Raw genomic sequence first — 20,914 nt, 5'->3', positions numbered from 1 at the left:
TTCCTCTATAAAATGTGTATGACATTATAATATATGTCACTTTATAAAAGCTTTTTATCCAAAGTGACTTATACAGTACAGTGAGTGCATACAGTATTATGTGTATGTGATCCCTGTGGGATATGAACCCAAAACATTGGTGTTGCTAACGCAGCGCTCACCAACTGAGCTATATCACTGAAAAATGTTATGTGGGACACAATACCTTTTGATGGCTGCTGTACTACAGTATGTTGAGTGTGTTTCCTGTCATGTGATGCTGCTGCCTCAGTGCTATTTAGTGTCAGTTGAGACCACTGTGATGCTTGTGTTCATTTGAACCTCTTGGCCATGTTCTGTTCTCCCTCATAGCCTGGTTCCTCTCTAGGTTTCTTCCTAGGTTCTGGCCTCTCTAGGGAGTTTTTCCTAGCCACCGTGCTTCAACTAGAGGTCAATCGATTATGATTTTTCAATGCCGATACCGATACCGATTATTGGAGGACCAAAAAAGGTCGATACCGATTAATCGGCCAATTGTTTTTTATGTATTTATTTATTTGTAATAATGACAATTACAACAATACTGAATTAACACTTTTAGTTTAACTTAATATAATACATCAATAAAATCAATTTAGCCTCAAATAAATAATCAAGCATGTTCAATTTGGTTTAAATAATGCAAAAACAAAGTGTTGGAGAAGAAAGTAAAAATGCAATATGTGCCATGTAAAAAAGCTAACGTTTAAGTTCCTTGCTCAGAACATGAGAACATATGAAAGCTGGTGGTTCCTTTTAACATGTGTCTTCAATATTCCCAGGTAAGAAGTTTTAGGTTGTAGTTATTATAGGACTATTTCTCTCTATACCATTTGTATTTCATATACCTTTGAATATTGGATGTTCTTATAGGCACTTTAGTATTGCCAGTGTAACAGTATAGCTTCCGTCCCTCTCCTCGCCCCTACCTGGGCTCGAACCAGGAACACATCGACGACAGCTACCGTCGAAGCATCGTTACCCATCACTCCACAAAAGCCTTGCATTAGCAAGGGGAACAACTACTTCAAGGTCTCAGAGCGAGTGACGTCACCGATTGAAACGCTATTAGCGTGCACCCCGCTAACTAGCTCGGGAGTTGATAGGCTTGAGGTCATAAACAGCTCAAGAGTCAGGGTATATGCAACAGCGAAGAGCTGAAGCACAGCGAAGAGCTGCTGGCAAACGCAGGAAAGTGCTGTTTGAATGAATGCTTACGAGCCTGCTGCTTCCTACCACTGCTCAGTCAGACTGCTCTATCAAATATCAAATCATATACTTAATTATAACATAAGAACACACAGAAATACGAGCCTTAGGTCATTGATATGGTCCAATCCGGGAAACTATAATTTCGAAAACAAAACGTTTATTCTTTCAGTGAAATACGGAACCGTTCCGAATTTTATCTAATGGGTGGCATCCATAAGTCTAAATATTCCTGTTACATTGCACAGACTTCAATGGTATGTCATAATTACGTAAAATTCTGGCAAATTAGTTCACAACGAGCCAGGCGGCCCAAACTGTTGCATATACCCTGACTCTGCGTGCAATGAACGCGAGAGAAGTGACACAATTTCCTTAGTTTAATATTGTCTGCTAACCTGGATTTCTTTTAACTAAATATGCAGGTTTAATAAAATATACTTCTGTGTATTGATTTTAAGAAAGGCATTGATGTTTATGGTTAGGTACATTTGTGCAAATGCGCTTTTGTTAAATCATCCCCCGTTTGGTGAAGTTGGCTGTCTTTGTTAGGAAGAAATAGACTTCACACAGTTCGCAACGAGCCAGGCGGCCCAAACTGCTGCATATACCCTGACTCTGTTGCACAGAACGCAAGAGAAGTGACACATTTTCCCTAGTTAAAATAAATTCTTGTTAGCAGGCAATATTAACTAAATATGCAGGTTTAAAAATATATACTTGTGTATTGATTTTAAGAAAGACATTGATGTTTATGGTTAGGTACACGTTGGTGCAACGACAGTGCTTTTTTTGCGAATGCGCTTGTTAAATCACCCGTTTGGCGAAGTAGGTTATGATTCAATGATAAATTAACAGGCACCGCATCGATTATATGCAACGCAGGACAAGCTAGAAAAGCTAGTAATATCATCAACCATGTGTAGTTAACTAGTGATTATGTTAAGATTGATTATTTTTTATAAGGTCAGTTTAATGCTAGCTAGCAACTTACCTTGGCACCTTGTTGCACTCGCGTAACAGGTAGTCAGCCTGCCACGCAGTCTCCTCGTGGAGTGCAATGTAATAGGCCATAATCGGTGTCCAAAAATGGCGATTACCGATTGTTATGAAAACTTGAAATCGGCCCTAATTTATTGGCCATTCTGATTAATCGGTCGACCTCTAGCTTAAACACCTGCATTGCTTGCTGTTTGGGGTTTTAGGCTGGGTTTCTGTACAACACTTTGTGACATCAACTGATGTAAGAAGGGCTTTATAAATACATTTGATTGATTGTGTTCAGGTGCTGTACTGGGGTGTGCGAGACCTGAAGAGGGTCAACCTGTTTGAAGTGGAGAGGCCTCAAGTGAGAATGGAGTGTGCGGGACAAAGGATCGAGTCAGAGGAAATCGAGGGCTACCAAGTCCTTCCCAACTTCAAAGAGGTTGTCAAACACTTTGATGTGGTAAGTACTTATTTTCCACTGCCAAAACTGGCCCACTGTGTTTAATATTGAACTGTAGCTCCAGGTTTTAGATGTGAATTATTAACATGAGTACTTGTGCAGCTAAAATGACCAGAAGGATTACTTCAAGGGGGGTTGGACACATTTGCTGCCTTTAGTCCAGCCATTCATTTAGTGTAAGAGTGCAAAAGTCTGATGCTTGATGATCAGATTGTATGCTGGTTTTTGTCCCCGTCTGGCTTATTTTAATCAGAGACCAAATTATACCGATCAATGACACTAATTGATCAATTAAGTCTCATAGAGAAATGACAGCCAGAACTCTGGCCCTCAAGGGACTATTAATTTTTTTACCTTTATTTAACTAGGTAAGTCAGTTAAGATCAAATTCATATTTACAATGACGTCCAAACCCTAACCCGGACGATGCTGGGCCAAATGTGCACCGCCCTATGGGACTCCCAATCACGGCCGGTTGTGATACAGCCTGGAATCGAAACAGGGTCTGTAGTGACGCCTCTAGCACTGAGATGCAGTGACTTAGACCGCTGCGCCACTCGGGAGCCCCCAACTAGAGTTGTGCATCCCTGATCTCCAGTTTCTTGTTTTATCCCCCTATAGGACCTTCCAGAGCTGACGTACCTTCACCCTCCTCTCACCATCTTTGTGATGGAGCAGCGGGCGTTTGGCAGGCTGGTACTGGTGGGCACACACGTGGTCCAAAGTCTGATGCAATTTGCACCAAAAAACCTGGAGGAATGGAGAGACGATGAGGAGGAGCCTGAACGTTGGGGTACGAGTGACTAGCATGTTAGTCCTATCTTTTGCCCTAGGTCTTATTTTGTTTACAGATAAACCTATCAGGACTCAGGATAAGACCCAGATGCAGACACAGGAGGCGGATGGTTCAGTTCTCAGATAATTTATTATAACACAGGGAGCAGGCAAAGGGCAGGTCGAAAAGGCAGAGGTTTGTAACCAGATCAGAGTCCGACAGGTACTGGACGGCAAGCAGGCTCAGGGTCAGGGCAGGCAGAAAGGTCAGAACCGGAATAGCTAGAAACAAAAAACTAGAGAGCAGGGAAAACAGGAAACACGCTGGGACGACCTGACAATACAGGACGAACTGGCAACAGACAAACAGAAAACGCAGATATAAATCCACAGGGGATGAATCAAAATCAAATTATATTGGTCACATAAATGGTTAGCAGATATTATTGCAAGTGTAGCGAAATGCCTGTGCTTCTAGTTCCGACAGTGCAGCAATATCTAACAAGTAATATCTAAAAATTCCACAACAAATACCTAATAGACACAAATCTAAGTAAAGGAATGGAATAAAATATATACGGATGAGCAATGTCAGAGCGGCATAGGCTAAGATGCAATAGGTAGTAAAGAATACAGTATATACAGTGCCTTGCAAAAGTACTCATCCCCCTTGGTGTTTTTCCTATTTTGTTGCATTAAAACATGTCATTTAAATACATTTTTATTTGGAATTCATGTAATGGACATACACAAAATAGTCCAAGTTGGTGAAGTGAAATAATAAAGTGGTGCGTGCATATGTATTCACCCCTTTGCTATGAAGCCCCTAAATAAAATCTGGTGCAACCAACTACCTTCAGAAGTCACATTATTAGTTAAATTAAGTCCACCTGTGTGCAATCTAAGGGTCACATAATCTCAGTATATTTACACCTGTTCTGAAAGGCCCCAGAGTCTGCAACACCACTAAGCAAGGGGCACCACCAAGCAAGCGACACCATGAAGACCAAGGAGCTCTCCGAACAGGTCAGGGACAAAGTTGTGGAGAAGTACAGATCAGGGTTGGGTTATAAAAACATATCCGAAACTTTGAACATCCCACAGAGCACCAGTAAATCCATTATTAAAAAATTTAAAGAATATGGCACCACAACAAACCTGCCAAACTCACGGAAGAGACCAAAGATAACACTGAAGGAGCTGCAAAGCTCCACGGCGGAGATTTGAGTATCTGTCCATAGGACCACATAAAGCCGTACACTCCACAGAGCTGGGCTTTGCGGAAGAGTGGCCAGAAAAAAAGCCATTGCTTAAAGAAAAGAATAAGCGAACATGTTTGGTGTTCGTCAAAAGGCATATGGGAGACTCCCCAAACATATGGAAGAAGGTCAGATGAGACTAAACGCTATGTATGGTGCAAACCCAACACCTCTCATCACTCCAAGAATCATCATCCCCACAGTGAAGCATGGTGGTGGCAGCATCATGCTGTGGGGAGGTTTTTCATCGGCAGGGACTGGGAAAGTGGTCAGAATTGAATAAATGATGGATGGCACTAAATACAGGGAAATTCTTGAGGGAAACCTGTTTCTGTCTTACAGAGATTTGAGACTGGGACGGAAGTTCACCTTCCAGCAGGACAATGACCCTAAGCATACTGCTAAAGAAACACTCAAGTGGTTTAAGTGGAAACATTTAAATGTCTTGGAATGGCCTAGTCAAATCCTAGACCTCAATCCAATTGAGAATCTGTAGTATGACTTAAAGATTGCTGTACACCAGCGGAACCCATCCAACTTGAAGGAGCTGGAGCAGTTTTGCCTTGAAGAATGGGCAAAAATCCCAGTGGCTAGATGTGCCATGCTTGTAGAGACATACCCCAAGAGACTTGCAGCTGTAATTGCTGTAAAAGGTGGCTCTACAAAGTATTGCACGCTCAGGTTTTCTGTTTTTGTATGTTATTTCTTGTTTGAATAAGTATTTTTTATTGTGAAACAATCAACATTTTCAACAACATCAAAAGCTTTTGACAGGCCCACAAACAAAGCAGCACATTTCATTTTAGTGTCTTAAAGCACTGACAAGATCATTAATAACTAAAGTGGTTGCTATAATAGTGCTATGCCCAGGCCAAAACCCTGATTGGTTTACATTGAAAATGCGTTTCTCAGATATAAAAGAGCAAAGCTGAATATTTACCAAGGACTCAATCTTAACTGGACAAGAAAGCCTTGAAATGGGGTGATTTACATTTACATTACATTTAAGTCATTTAGCAGACGCTCTTATCCAGAGCGACTTACAAATTGGTGCATTCACCTTATGATATCCAGTGGAACAACCACTTTACAATAGTGCATCTAAATCTTTTAAGGGGGGGGGGGTTAGAAGGATTACTTTATCCTATCCCAGGTATTCCTTAAAGAGGTGGGGTTTCAGGTGTCTCCGGAAGGTGGTGATTGACTCCGCTGTCCTGGCGTCGTGAGGGAGCTTGTTCCACCATTGGGGTGCCAGAGCAGCGAACAGTTTTGACTGGGCTGAGCGGGAACTGTGCTTCCTCAGAGGTAGGGGGGCCAGCAGGCCAGAGGTGGATGAACGCAGTGCCCTTGTTTGGGTGTAGGGCCTGATCAGAGCCTGAAGGTATGGAGGTGCCGTTCCCTTCACAGCTCCGTAGGCAAGCACCATGGTCTTGTAGCGGATGCGAGCTTCAACTGGAAGCCAGTGGAGAGAGCGGAGGAGTGGGGTGACGTGAGAGAACTTGGGAAGGTTGAACACCAGACGGGCTGCGGCGTTCTGGATGAGTTGTAGGGGTTTAATGGCACAGGCAGGGAGCCCAGCCAACAGCGAGTTGCAGTAATCCAGACGGGAGATGACAAGTGCCTGGATTAGGACCTGCGCCGCTTCCTGTGTGAGGCAGGGTCGTACTAATGATCATTACTATCCCCGCCCTTATGGAGTGGCAGCACAATAGCTGATTTCCATAATTTGGGAATATTTCCTGATAACAATGTTAAATTAAATATATGGGTTATTGAGCCAACCACGACGCACACTTAAGCAGACCGGATCCAATTTGTCGTTCTCTGTTGATTTCTTGTTGTCTATTGCTAGCAAAGCATCCAGGACTTATTTTTCTGTAAATATCCCCCCCAAAAAGCTTTGACTAGCATTTCTCTGATCATTCAGCAAGTTTCTCATATCAGCATCCAGCCCAGTATCATTGTGAATAGACTTAGCAGTTCTTTCAAAAAGAGCCTGCTGAAATAAAATTATTAAATGAATTTTCCAGAATGAGGCCAGTGTCTGAATGAATTTGTTGTGGAAGAGAGGAGGAAGTAGAAACCTTCAGTGATTTGACAGTTTTTCAAGAATTTAGCTGGGTTTCCATTACAATACGAAAGAGCGGTTACATAATAGTCATATTTAGCCTTTCTGATTTGTCTTACACAATGATTCCTCAGTTGCTTAAAAGCTTGCCAGTCCCGTCCTAAGCCTGTGTTCCTAGCCTTGACCCAAGCATCATCTCTTTTATTAATGACTCTGATCAATCAGAGTTGACTTTGAAGGATCTTTAGGGTTGGGCCGTGTAGGCTTAGTCACCAGCTGGGTTAGGTTTAGGTCATTCCACGTCTTTTAGATTGTCTGAAGCCTGCATCCCAATCATAATTTAGGTCAACCAGGATAATAACTTGTGTTTTAGTAAAAAGAGGACAACAAAATAAACTCAGCAAAAAAAGAAACATCCTCTCACTGTCAACTGCGTTTATTTTCAGCAAACTTAACATGTGTAAATATTTGTATGAACATAACAAGATTCAACAACTGAGACATACACTGAACAAGTTCCACAGACATGTGACTAACATAAATGTAATAATGTGTCCTTGAACAAAGGGGGGGTCAAAATCAAAAGTAACAGTCAGTATCTGGCAGAGGTGGGACCAAGTCATTGTTTTACAAGTCACAAGTAAGTCTCAAGTCTTAGCACTCAAGTCCCAAGTCAAGTTCCAAGTCAGGAGAGGCAAGTCCGAGTCAAGTCTCAAGTCAAGACCGACAAGTATCAAGTCAAGTCTCAAGTCCTAAACTTTGTGTTTCGAGTCCTAAACAAGTCATAATGTGCTCTTCACCAAATGTAATACCATTTCATATTTTTAACAAGAGTAATAGTTAGTATATTACATTAACGCAAATCATGAATGCTTTTAAAAATATCTATATATTTATTACTTTCCAAATAAACGTTATATTTCCATGGAAATACATGGGTAGCCACGAGAACCCCCCCCCCAATAGTGATTGCTATAGGGCGCAATCGGGCGATGTAGGCTTGCTTGTACAGCCCAACCTTAACACACACACACACTCTCTCTGTGTGTGGTTACAGTAGGCTAACATATGTCAATGGTTTTAGTAACAGCAGTAACATCAAGGAGGATTTAGGCTACCAACTGCCTAGCCAGTTGTAGCTCAATCTTGGGTGAAATGATCACATTCTAGCGCTGACTGACTGTGTGGAGGCTTATTGATTTAACGTTACGTTAGTCTACATACACTAGCAAAGTTATACATTTTGTTGGCTATATTAGCCACGACTTACCGTTCTTTGTGCAGCTTCAAATGTCGAACAAAGTTGTAAAATATTACGCCTCCCTGTAATTTTCTTCCCGCATGTTTTGCAAGTTGCAATCTGTTTTTTTTTGTTTATACAGCGTCGTCTTTATATCCGAAAATAATAATTTGGGGTATTATCTTTCCAAGGGCTCCATCTGAATTCACCTGCCGACGTTCCTCTGCACTGCCACGCACAACTTTTTCTCAGTTGGCACAATTTGATTGGCTACTGTCCGATTCAAACTGTAATCCGTTAAATGAAGAGTTGATGCACTGCACACTTTTTTTAATAGCATAATTTTTAATATTTGGGCTTGGTGAGGGTATCAAGTCAGGTCGAGTCAAAAGGCTCAAGTCCAAGTTAAGTCACGAGTCATTGGTGTTAAAGTCAAAGTCGAGTTGCAAGTCATCATATTTGTGACTCGAGTCTGACTCGAGTCCAAGTCATGTGACTCGAGTCCAGACCTCTGGTATCTGGTGTGGCCACCAGCTGCATTAAGTACTGCAGTGCATCTCCTCCTCATGGACTGCACCAGATTTGCCAGTTCTTGCTGTGAGATGTTACCCCACTCTTCCACCAAGGCACCTGCAAGTTCCCGGACATTTCTGGGGGGAATGGCCCTAGCCCTCACCCTCCGATCCAACAGGTCCCAGATGTGCTCAATGGGATTGAGATCCGGGCTCTTCGCTGGCCATGGCAGAACACTGACATTCCTGTCTTGCAGGAAATCACGTACAGAATGAGCAATATGGCTGGTGGCATTGTCATGGTGGAGGGTCTTGTCAGGATGAGCCTGCAGGAAGGGTACCACATGAGGGAGGAGGATGTCTTCCCTGTAACGCACAGCGTTGAGATTGCCTGCAATGACAACAAGCTCAGTCAGATGATGCTGTGACACACCGCCCCAGACCATGACAGACCCTCCACCTCCAAATCGATCCCGATCCAGAGTACAGGCCTCGGTGTAACGCTCATTCCTTTGACGATAAACGTGAATCCAACCATCACCCCTGGTGAGACAAAACCACGACTCATCAGTGAAGAGCACTTTTTGCCAGTCCTGTCTGGTCCAGCGACGGTGGGTTTGTGCCCGTAGGCGCCGTTGTTACCGGTGATGTCTGGTGAGGACCTGCCTTACAACAGGCCTACAAGCCCTCAGTCCAGCCTCTCTCAGCCTGTTGCGGACAGTCTGAGCACTGATGGAGGGATTGTGCGTTCCTGGTGTAACTCGGGCAGTTGTTGAATGCCATCCTGTACCTGTCCCGCAGGTGTGATGTTCGGATGTACCAATCATGTGCAGGTGTTGTTACATGTGGTCTGCCACTGCGAGGACGATCAGCTGTCCATCCTGTCTACCTGTAGCACTGTCTTAGGTGTCTCACAGTACGAACAATTTATTGCCCTGGCCACATCTGCAGTCCTTATGCCTCCTTGCCTAAAGCATGTTCACGCAGATGAGCAGGGACCCTGGGCATCTTTCTTTTGGTGTTTTTCAGAGTCAGTAGAAAGGCTTCTTTAGTGTCCTACATTTTCATAACTGTGACCTTAATTGCATACCGTCTGTAAGCTGTTAGTGTCTTAACGACCGTTCCACAGGTGCATGTTCATTAATTGTTTATGGTTCATTGAACAAGCATGGGAAACAGTGTTTAAACCCTTTACAATGAAGATCTGTGGAGTTTTTCAGATTTTTATGAGAGGGAGGATGGTGATCCCTATAACCGTTATGAATTAAAAAAAAATCCCAGACAAAGCCTTAAGGTAGAACTGACAGCATTTTTGCAGTATAAAACCCCTAAAATCTGTTCATATACACCCCCAAGAAGAATATGACACTTTTTAATCATTTTCTGACAGGCGAGCACTTAGATATGTTAATTTTCACATTTTCAGAAATTCTTTGAATATTTGGATATTACATAAAGTAAGGCATTTGTGAAAATTCTATCGCAATATGAAGTGGGAAAGCGGCCGTGAATTTTGGACAATTAACAGATACTGCAGTAAATAAAACCTAATAAAAACATCTGTCTCGTCCAGGACCGGAGTCTACGCAGACCGGTGCGCCATAGCCAACCAGAACTAAGTAAGATGAGCTAAAATCTAATGAAGGAACATTAGATGAAACCTCTCAAACTTTTTCAGCTAGTTGGCTGTCAAAATTGCACTGATTAACAATGGGAAATTGTAGCCTACTCATCCTTCTGCAGCTTGCATGCAACCAAGCAGCCAAGCTAACTGACCAGCTAGTTACTTCCAGACACAAATGAGAGAACACCTCACTCTGACCATTTTACTCACCCTAGCAGAGCTGGTTAGCTAGGCTGTTTACATTCAATAAAAATATAAAAAATTGGTCATTTAGTAGATGCTCTTATCCAGAGCGACTTACAGTAGTAAATGCATACATTTTTGTACTTTCTCGTACTGGTCTGGGAATTGAACCCATAACCCTGGTGTTGCAAGTGGCATGCTCTTCCCTGTGGCTCAGTTGGTAGAGCATGGTGTTTGCAACGCCAGCATGGTGTGTGCAACGCCAGGGTTGTGGGTTCGATTCCCACGGGGGGCCAGTACAAAAAATAAATAAAAATGCATAAAATGAAATGTATGCCTTCACTACTGTAAGTCGCTCTGTATAAGAGCGTCTGCTAAATGACTAAAATGTAAATGTACCAACTGTTATCTAGAGCGTTCATTACTTTTTTTGTCTATGTTTACTGACACGTTCATATTTAGCGGATGTTGCGTGTTGGTAAATGTGTAAGTTATTCTATGCTCTGGCACACTCAGACGAGAGTGCTCTGAAATCCGAGTAGATAGCCAGAATGAATTTGTGAACGCAAGAGATATGCTATCTGGATACGTCATTCAAGTTCTTGCTAGCTAACCAATTGACATCTGCATCTCTAGCTGTGTATAGCCACCGAAAAACAATGAGGGGAAAAAGTCAGTAACTCACTCACTCCTCCAATGACATGACATGATCCTCCTAGCAGCTAGATAGCTAGCTAATGTTAGGCTCCGTGTTTTTAACTTGCTACATAAATAGATACGCTAGCTGATTAGCTACATTATGACTGAGTTGTGATCATTGCCCTTGCTAGTTTGATTGTATTGACATTCCCAGCCTTATTTACAGTACATTTGTCTGTTTTTGTCCAAAATATTGAGTAAATGAAACTGAAACAATGGAGGCAGGAAACAATGTACCAGGCCTGCTATGATTTACAACCTGATAGCAATATTTTTTGGACAACCAAGAAAGGTATTGGTGAATTATATTAATCATGCATTGAACTGCATCCATCTATTCAGCCAACAATGCCTTAGTGTACGTCATGGAATGTTAAGTCAGATACAACCTATTTTTAAAAACTCTTATGAAACTGGTTTGTGGCATAAACTGGGAATTTGATATTTTTTTCACTGATATTATGATTGTCTCTTTGTTTCATATCTGCAAAGTAGTTAAAACGCTGTCAGTTCTACTTTAAAGATAGTAGCTAATCATTTTTTGACAAGGAAATGGATTTCAGTAAAGAGACAGAGAAATTATTTTGAATGAGAATGGCCACTTCACCACCTCTACCCTGTCTGTTAGCTCTGAACACATTAATATCCTCAATATTAATATCAGAGTCCAGAATGTCCACAGATATCCAAGTTTCAGTCAATATCAGAATGTCCGGATTTGTCTGCATAGCCCAGATCTTGATGTAATCCAGTTTAGGAAGTAAACTCCAACATTCAGATGCATCAACCCAAGTTCTTTATGATTTTTAAAGTCACATGGAGTCTCCAACTCAATGATGGTTGATATTGATAAAGTTGGTATGGCTATAAGGTTGCATGCAACTGCACCATTTGGTTTATTCCTATTTCTAATAGAGGAGAGAGGAGACATTGAAATTACTTTTCCAAGGTTGGCGCCATTGGGCCTGAGGCCGCAGCCAATGTCAGTATGAGGAACTCTGAGTAACCAATGACGGAATGTTGTACACTGACTTACAGTACCAGTCAAACGCTTGGACACACCTACTCATTCCAGGGGTTTCCTTTATTTTCTGTATTGCAGAATAATAGTGAAGACATCAAAGATATGAAATAACACATATGGAATCATGTAGTAACATAAAAAGTGTTAAACAAATCCAAATATATTTTATATTTGAGATTCTTCAAAGTAGCTACCCTTGCCTTGATGACAACTTTGCACACTCTTGGCATTCTCTCAACCAGTTTCATGGAATGCAATTCAATTGACAGTTGTGCCTTGTTAATTTGTGGAATTTCTTTCCTTAATGTGTTTGAGCCTATCAGTTGTATTGTGACAAGGTTGGGGTGGTATACAGTAGTAGATAGCCCTATTTGGTAAAATACCAAGTCCATATTATAGCAAGAACAGATCAAATAAGCAAGGAGAAACGACATGTCCATAATTACTTTAAGACATGAAGGTCAGTCAATACGAAAAAAACTTTGAAAGTCTCTTCAAGTGCAGTCGTAAAAACTATCAAGCGCTATGATGAAACTAGCTCTCATGAGGACCTCCACAGGAATGGAAGACCCAGAGTTACCTCTGCTGCAGATGATAAGTTTATCAGAGTTACCAGCCTCAGAAATTTCAGCCCAAATAAATGCTTCAGAGTTCAAGTAACAGACACATCTCAACATCAACTGTTCAGAGGAGACTGCATGAATCTGGCCTTAATTGTTGAATTGCTGCAAAGAAACCACTACTAAAGGACACCAATAAGAAGAAAGGGCTTGCTAGGTCCCAGAAATACGAGCAATGGCCATTAGACCCCAGGAAATCTGTAATTTGGTCTGATGAGTCCAAATTTGAGATTTTTGGTTTCAACCGCCGTGTCTTTGTAAGACGCAGAGTACGTGAATGTATGATCTCCACATTTGTGGTTCCCACTGTGAAGCATGGAGGACGAGGTGTAATGGTGTGGGGGTGCTTTGCTGGTGACACTGTCTGTGATTGATTTAGAATTCAAGGCACACTGAACCAGCATGGCTACCACAGCATTCTGCTGCGATACACCATCCCATCTGGTTTGTGCATAGTGGGACTATCATTTGTTTTTCAACAGGATAATGACCCAACACACACCTCCATGCTGTGTAAGGGCTATTTGACCAAGAAGGAGAGTGATGGAGTGCTGCATCAGATGACATGGCCTCCGCAAACCCATTTGTGATGGTTTGGGATGAGTTGGACTGCGGAGTGAAGGAAAAGCAGCCAACAAGTGCTCAGCATATGTGGGAACTCTTTCAAGACTGTTGGAAAAGCATTCCAGGTGAAGCTGGTTGAGAGAATGCCAAGTGTGTGCAAAGCTGTCATCAAAGCAAAGGGTGACTACTTTGAAGAATCTATAATATTTTGGGATTTGTTTAACACTTTTTTGGTTACTACGTGATTCCATATGTGTCATTTCATTGTGTAGAAAACTGTCATGGTCAAAACATATTGATACAACAGTAGCTAAGATGGGGAGATGTCTGTCCATAATAAAGCGCTACTCTATCTTCCTAACAGCACTATCAACAAGGCAAGTCCCACAGGCTCTCGTTTTGTCGCATCTGGACTACTGTTCAGCTGTGTGGCCAGGTGCCACAAAGAGGGACTTAGGAAAATTGGCTCAGAACAGGGCAGCACTACTGGGCCTTGGATGTACACAGAGAGCAAACATTAATAATATGCATGTCAATCTCTCTTGGCTCAAAGTAGAGGAAAGATTGACTTCATCACTAGTTGTATTTGTAAGAGTTATTGACATGTTGAAAGCACCGAGCTATGTTAAAACGACTAGCACAGTACTACATAGAGCCATGACTACATGGAACTCTATTCCACATCAAGTAACTGATGCAAGCAGTAGAATCAGATTTTAAAAAACAGATAAAAATACACCTTACGGAACAGCAGGGACTGTGTAGCAACACAAACATAGACACTGACACATGCATACACACACATGATAACATACTCACTATACACACAAGTACACATGGATTTTGTTTTGTAGATACGTGGTAGTGAAGTATGGGCCTGAAGGCACACACTTAGTGTGTTGTGAATTCTGTAATGAATGTATTGTAATGTTTTTAAAATAGCATAACTGCCTTAATTTTGCCAGACCCCAGGAAGAGTAGTTGCTGCCTTGACAGCAGCTAAAGGGGATCCATAATTAATACAAATAATCAGTCCCATGTCCTCTCTTTATTGCCTTCAGAAAATAACCCCCCCATGAGGACATCCCATCTCAATACAGTGAAGCAAATGGACCTGACAGGCCTTCCAATCAAAACCTCCAAGATTCCCATCAACCCCCTAAACTTCACTGTGAGTAGTTGTACCTTAGCCTATCTCATCTTTCTGCTCAACTGAGCCTTCTGCAGCTCCTCTCTTTACCGATCAATCAACCCACCTACAAATGCCTTTTCCCTCTTCCATAAAGACTAAAAAGACAAAGGTTGCCATTTATGCTACAGCCCTGTTTATGCCTGGTGCTAACATGCATCCTTTGTCCTGATCCTGTCCACATTCTGATTGTGCCCAAACGTGTGCCTGAGCTAGCCAGGCACACAATGTGCAGTGGGGTTTGCTGTAATACTGGTGCCAGTCGTTTGTCTCAGAGGCCACTGATTACTGTTGGATTAAATGCACATCATGCTCACAGCAGGTGTCCTGTTGATTCCCCGCTGAGGAGCAGTCAATCTGTTTCACACTCTTTCGCCCTGCACCTCAGCTGGGTATCTGTGCTCAGTGTACTGTCAATGCTTGTTTGTTTACCGGAGCTGGCACGTTTTGGATTTCTAACCCCTTTTTAACATTGTGTGTTTGAGCTACAGACTATCTATTTGTTCTGCATCCACTGATTTCATTAGTATGTATGATTAGCAGGGGCTGAGCTAGAGCAGTGTTTGTGAGAGAAGGGCGGATCCCGAAAACAGTTATTATTCTCACAAAAACATCTGTAAATTCGTAACGGTTTAAGCTACAAACAATCATGACCCATCTATGAAAAGCTGAGACTCATGAACGCTCAACAGTTTTCAGTGGTGGCAAAAATACCCAATTGTCATACTTGAGTAAAAGTATAGATACCTTAGTAGAAAATGACTTAAGTTAAAGTCCTTCAGTAAAATACTACTTGAGTAAAAGTCGAAAAGTATTTGATTTTAAATATACTTAAGTATCAAAAGTTAAAGTATAAATCATTTCGCATCCCTTATATTAAGCAAACAAGATGGCACGATTTTTTTGTAAATGATGTCTGAGTGTTGGAGTGCACGGCTTTCGACCTTCGCTTTCGACCTTTCAACCTGTTTGCTTAATATAAGGGATGCGAAATGATTTATGATTTTTTTGTATATATATATATATACAAAAAAATATCATTGGTGTTTTTACCCCTTTTTCTCCCCAATTTCATGGTATTCATGGTGGTTGTTACAGTCTTGTCCCATCGCTGCAACCTCCGTACGGAGTTGAAAGGTCGAAAGCGAAGGTCGAATGCTGTGCACTCCAACACTCAGACATCATTTACAAAAAATTGTGCCATCTTGTTTGCTTAAATATAAGGGATGCGAAATGATTTATACTTTAACTTTTGATACTTAAGTATATTAAAAATCAAATACTTTTAGACTTTTACTCAAGTAGTATTTTACTGGAGGACTTTCACTTAAGTCATTTTCTACTAAGATATCTATGCTTTTACATCATTTTACATCATTTACAAAAAAAAGCAGTGGTGTAAAGTACTAAAGTAAAAATACTTTCAAGTACTACTTAAGTGTTTTTTTGGGGTTACTATTGATATTTTTGACAACTTTTACTTTAACTTCACTACATTGTACTTTTTATTCCATACATTTTCCCTGGCACCCAAAAGTACTAGTTACATTTTGAATGCTTAGCAGGACAGGAAAATGGTCTAATTCACACACTTATCAATAGAACATCCCTGGTCATCCCTACAGCCTCTGATCTGGTGGACTCACTAACACATGCTTTGTTTGTAAATTATGTCTTAGTTGGAGCGTGCCCTTGGCTATCTGTAAATAAATAAAAAAACAGAAAATGTGTCCATCTGCTTTGCTTAATATAAGGAATTTGAAATTATGTATACTTTTACTTTTGATACGTAAGTACATTTTAGCAATTACATTTACTTTTGATATTTAAGTATATTTAAAACCAAATACTTCTAGACTTTTACTCAAATAGTATTTTACTGGGTGACTTTCAAACACTTATTTTAATGGATGACTTTCAAGTATTTAGTGAGTCCTCCAGATCAGAGGCAGTAGGGATGACCAGGGATGTTCTGGTAATTAAGAAGTGCATGAATTGGACAATTTTCCTGTCCGCCAAAGCATTCAAAATGTAATGAGTTCTTTTGGCTGTCAAGGAAAATGTATGGAGTAAAAATTACATTATTTTCTTTAGGAATGTATTGGAGTAAAAGTTGTCAAAAATATAAATAGTAAAGTACAGATACCCAAAAAAACGACTTAAGTAGTACTATAAAGTATTTTTACTTCAGTACTTCACACCGCTGCCGGTTGTTGGGGACTCGGCAGAGGCGAGTACCCTACAGCCAGATGTTCCGGTTTTCAGGGGAAATGGAAAGAGATCTTGTTATGAGACTTCTGCTTTTGGACATTAACAAGGCGACACTCAATCTTGGCTCCTCTTCCACATTTACTGGATTGGTTGAACAGTGCAGCAGAGAACCTCCACCAAAAAATGATTTCCCTTCTTGTCAAGACCATTATGTAGGCGATCTAGTTTCAGATGTTTCTTTAACACCTGCTACGTTAGCTTAGAGGTTCTTCAGTACACAGTTAAAATATAAGCACCCCCTATTTGACCTTCAACCTTTTTTGAAGATCATAGGAAATCCCAGGACAGAGTGTCTTTAAGTTCACATAGTTGCTGTCACAAACTCCACCATTGTCTCTGACTAGTTGGATATTTATATTTACATACAGCATTCTTATAAATGTATTTTTTTATCAGGTTTTTGCTGACATTGGTGAAATGTGAGGATTTCCTGGGACTGATAAGATTAAATGTTCCTACCACTGCTTGTTTTGAATAATACAAAGCAGCAATATGGTATTATTGTATATTTCCATATTTTACTGCAAAGGCACGGGGTCTTATAGTGCAGTATGAGATTTGTGACAGAATAAATCCATTTCAAATCAACTTTCTCATCCTCAGTCTCCACTGAACAAACTAAAGAAGAACAAAGTGGAGGAGCTTGAAGAGGAGACCCCAGAGAAAGACGAGCTGGATTGGTGGTCCAAGTACTATGCGTCAATGGAAGAGCTTAGAAACCAGGTATATAGTGAGTGAAACAAAGCAATGTTTTTATACCAAGGGTGGGCTTGGTGTGCTGAAATGTAATCCAATGGTGAGCTGCAGGCTAACAAATAAAAAGACAACATTGTTCATAATTACATCAGATGTTTCTGGAAGTCTCTGGTGGGCCAAACCAACATTTGTTGTTGAGGGCCAGGTTTGTTGCTACTTTATACAGCATCAGCATACAATCAAATCACTCTTTTAATTTGTTTTGCAACACATTTTTCATTCACAGGAAATGTCAATATTTGGTTTTGCTACAGTACTATCATAGAATTGAAGCCAGTAATGTTTATCTGTTTTGATGATAGTGAGACATATTTTTATTATTTACAGACTGAGAACGAGGAGGACATGGATGAACAACAGGAAACAGGTACTCCACACAGCTGAGAGTTATTGTCTGTCTAATACAGATGTCTACGGCCCGGTCTTAGTTAGATGCATAGGGGAATGAAAATTGTCGCAGACTATTTGATTTTATTCTTACCACTTATGTTCAAAATTGCAAGTCTATATTGTGTGAACTCCTCCTTACAATTGTTTAATTCAACTGGGGTGAGTTTCCCAAAACCGCATAGCTACAATGGAAAATGCAACCATTTTAAAATCAATATTTGACTGTCAATCTTAATGAAGTCTTAAAACCTCTTACATCTACACGTTCCGCTAGCGGAACGTCTGCTCCAATATCCAATGATGGGCGGGGCGCGAAATTCAAACTCCTCTAAATCCGAAAACTTACACTTTTCAAACATATGACTATGTTACAGCTATTTAAAGACAAGACTCTCCTTTATCTAACCAAACTGTCCGATTTCAAAAAGGCTTTACAGCGAAAGCAAAACATTAGATTATGTCAGCAGAGTACCCAGCCAGGAATAATCACACAGCCATTTTTCAAGCTAGCATATCATGTCACATAAACCCAAACCATATCTAAATGCAGCACTAACCTTTGATGATCTTCATCAGATGACACACCTAGGACATTGTGTTATACAATACATGCATGTCTGTTCAATCAAGTTCATATTTATATCAAAAACCAGCTTTTTACATTAGCATGTGACGTTCAGAACTAGCATTCCCACCGAACACTTCCGGTGATTTTACTAAATTACTCACGATAAACGTTCACAAAAAGCATAACAATTATTTTAAGAATTATAGATACAGAACTCCTCTATGCACTCGATATGTCCGATTTTAAAATAGCTTTTCGGATGAAGCACATTTTGCAATAATGTAAGTACATAGCCCGGCGTTACAGGGCTAGCTATTTAGACACCCACCCAGTGTAGCCTTCACCAAAATCACATTTCCTATAAGAAAAATGTTCTTACCTTGCTTGTTCTTCATCAGAATACACTGCCAGGACTTCTACTTCAATAACAAATGTAGGTTTGGTCCCAAATAATCCATCGTTATATCCAAACAGCGACGTTTTGTTCGTGCGTTCTAGACACTATCCCAACGCTAAATCTCGGCCACGAGCATGACGCAAAATATGACAAAAAATTTCGAAATATTCCATTACCGTACTTCGAAGCATGTCAACCGCTGTTTAAAACCAATATTTATGCAATTTATCTCGTAGAGAAGCGATAATATTCCGACCGGGAATCTGCCTGTCTGTAAACTGAGGAAAAAACCGAAAGCCGGGGGCGGGGCGTGTCACGCGCCTAAGGCTTAGTCCATTGACTGACCACTCAGCATTTGCTCTCGTGTGCTTCAGCCAGGGCTTTGAATGACATCATTCCTGTTTTTCCCGGGCTGTGAGACTCCATTGTTGACGTGAGAAGTGTCACGTAAGAGCAGAGATCCTTTGTAAACGACAGAGATAATAAAGAAGGGCAAGAAATGTTCAGACAGGGTACTTCCTGAACAGAAGCATCTCAGGTTTTTGCCTGCCATAGGAGTTCTGTTATACTCACAGACACCATTCAAACAGTTTCAGAAACTTTGGAGTGTTTTCTCTCCAAAGCTAATAATTATATGCATATTCCAGTTTCTGGGCAGGACTAATAATCAGATTAAATCGGGTACGTTTTTTATCCAGCCGTGAAATTACTGCCCCCTAGATGTAACAGGTTTTAAGTACTTTGCTGCTCTACCAGTGATGTAGGTGTGGTTCATCAAGAAAAACAGTACCTTTTACTTACGAAGCTTTTGGTAAAATCACCCCAGAGCTTTTGAAATTAAATAATTCTATGTATGCTTTACTTTCTTATTTGTGCCCTGTTCTTCATACATTTTTGGCAATTCTAATCTTTTATACAAGAGTTTAATATAATGACATTCCCAGCATCCATTAATACAGTGTTAGGTTCTAATTCTCAGAGTAAAAAACTTAACGGACGATATGGAAGCTTAACCAAGTTTATTCTTCCAAGAGGATCAATACAGCTGCATTAGACAAAAACATTTCCACACAAGCACTGATATTTAACCCTTTCTCCTAGGCTGAGTCTCCTCTTACCATCTGAACAAACATTGTATCTTTACTGCTAGGCAGGAAACTAAGTAATAGGCCATATACTTTTCTTTCTCCCTTAACGTGATCTGACCTGACTTCGACCCTCTTCATCACTAATCCATAGCTCTCTCCCCTGCCACATGTGATCGCTTCCCTGCACTCAGCACATTCCAAGCTTAATTGCACACACTATATACCTTCCTCCTACAGATAACCATTAACTTCTAGTGTAGACCCTCTAACCCTAAGCACTCAATATTTCAATAAGATCGCTGATATAATGTAAATGTTATACATTACCCTCTCTCCCTCAGTGACATGAATAAGTATGTTTCATATTCTCAGAACCCAACAGCAGCAATTTATTTATTTATTTTATTTGAACTTTGTTTAACCAGGTAGGCAAGTTGAGAACAAGTTCTCATTTACAATTGCGACCTGGCCAAGATAAAGCAAAGCAGTTCGACACATACAACAACACAGAGTTACACATGGAGTAAAACAAACATACAGTCAATAATACAGTAGAAAAATAAGTCTATATACAATGTGAGCAAATGAGGTGAGATAAGGGAGGTAAAGGCAATAAAAAGGCCACAGTGGCGAAGTAAATACAACATAGCAATTAAAAACACTGGAATTGTAGATTTGCAGTAGGTGAATGTGCAAAGTAGAAAGTATAAATACTGGGGTGCAAGAGAGCAAAATAAATAAATAAATACAGTAGTAGTAATGCATCAGCCATGTGTGCCAAGTGATCCTTTCCCCATCTCAGTGTGGAAATCTGCACACGCTGTATCTCATTGAAGGCTTCAATGCACAGAGCAACTGTAATCTCTGAGTTAAAAGTCATGTTTATTCAACAGATGGTGGCACATTAGAGGCAGAGGAGGAGGATGCTGTGATAGTGGAGATAGAGCCACCGCCCAAACCGAAACGGAAAAAGATAGCAACTCTCCAGGTGAGAATTTTCTCTGTGAGAATTTG

General features: G+C 40.7%; 1 protein-coding gene across 1 annotated transcript in view; it reads left to right on the top strand.

The window, feature by feature from the left end:
* The window catches only part of fer1l4 (fer-1 like family member 4), a 98,875-nt gene that overhangs the window by 52,370 nt on the left and 25,591 nt on the right, over positions 1 to 20,914 (top strand). The window contains exons 29-34 of the mRNA XM_029695094.1: positions 2,513 to 2,674; positions 3,296 to 3,467; positions 14,303 to 14,412; positions 17,305 to 17,424; positions 17,785 to 17,824; positions 20,794 to 20,888. Coding sequence (XP_029550954.1) covers positions 2,513 to 2,674; positions 3,296 to 3,467; positions 14,303 to 14,412; positions 17,305 to 17,424; positions 17,785 to 17,824; positions 20,794 to 20,888 — 699 coding nt within the window. The remainder of the gene's footprint in view (positions 1 to 2,512; positions 2,675 to 3,295; positions 3,468 to 14,302; positions 14,413 to 17,304; positions 17,425 to 17,784; positions 17,825 to 20,793; positions 20,889 to 20,914) is intronic.

The sequence above is a fragment of the Salmo trutta genome, chromosome 16 (genome assembly GCF_901001165.1).
Source record: "Salmo trutta chromosome 16, fSalTru1.1, whole genome shotgun sequence".
NCBI classification, from domain to species: Eukaryota; Metazoa; Chordata; class Actinopteri; order Salmoniformes; family Salmonidae; genus Salmo; species Salmo trutta.
The sequence above is the reverse complement of the archived record's forward strand: the minus strand, read 5'-3'. Positions and strand labels throughout refer to the sequence as shown.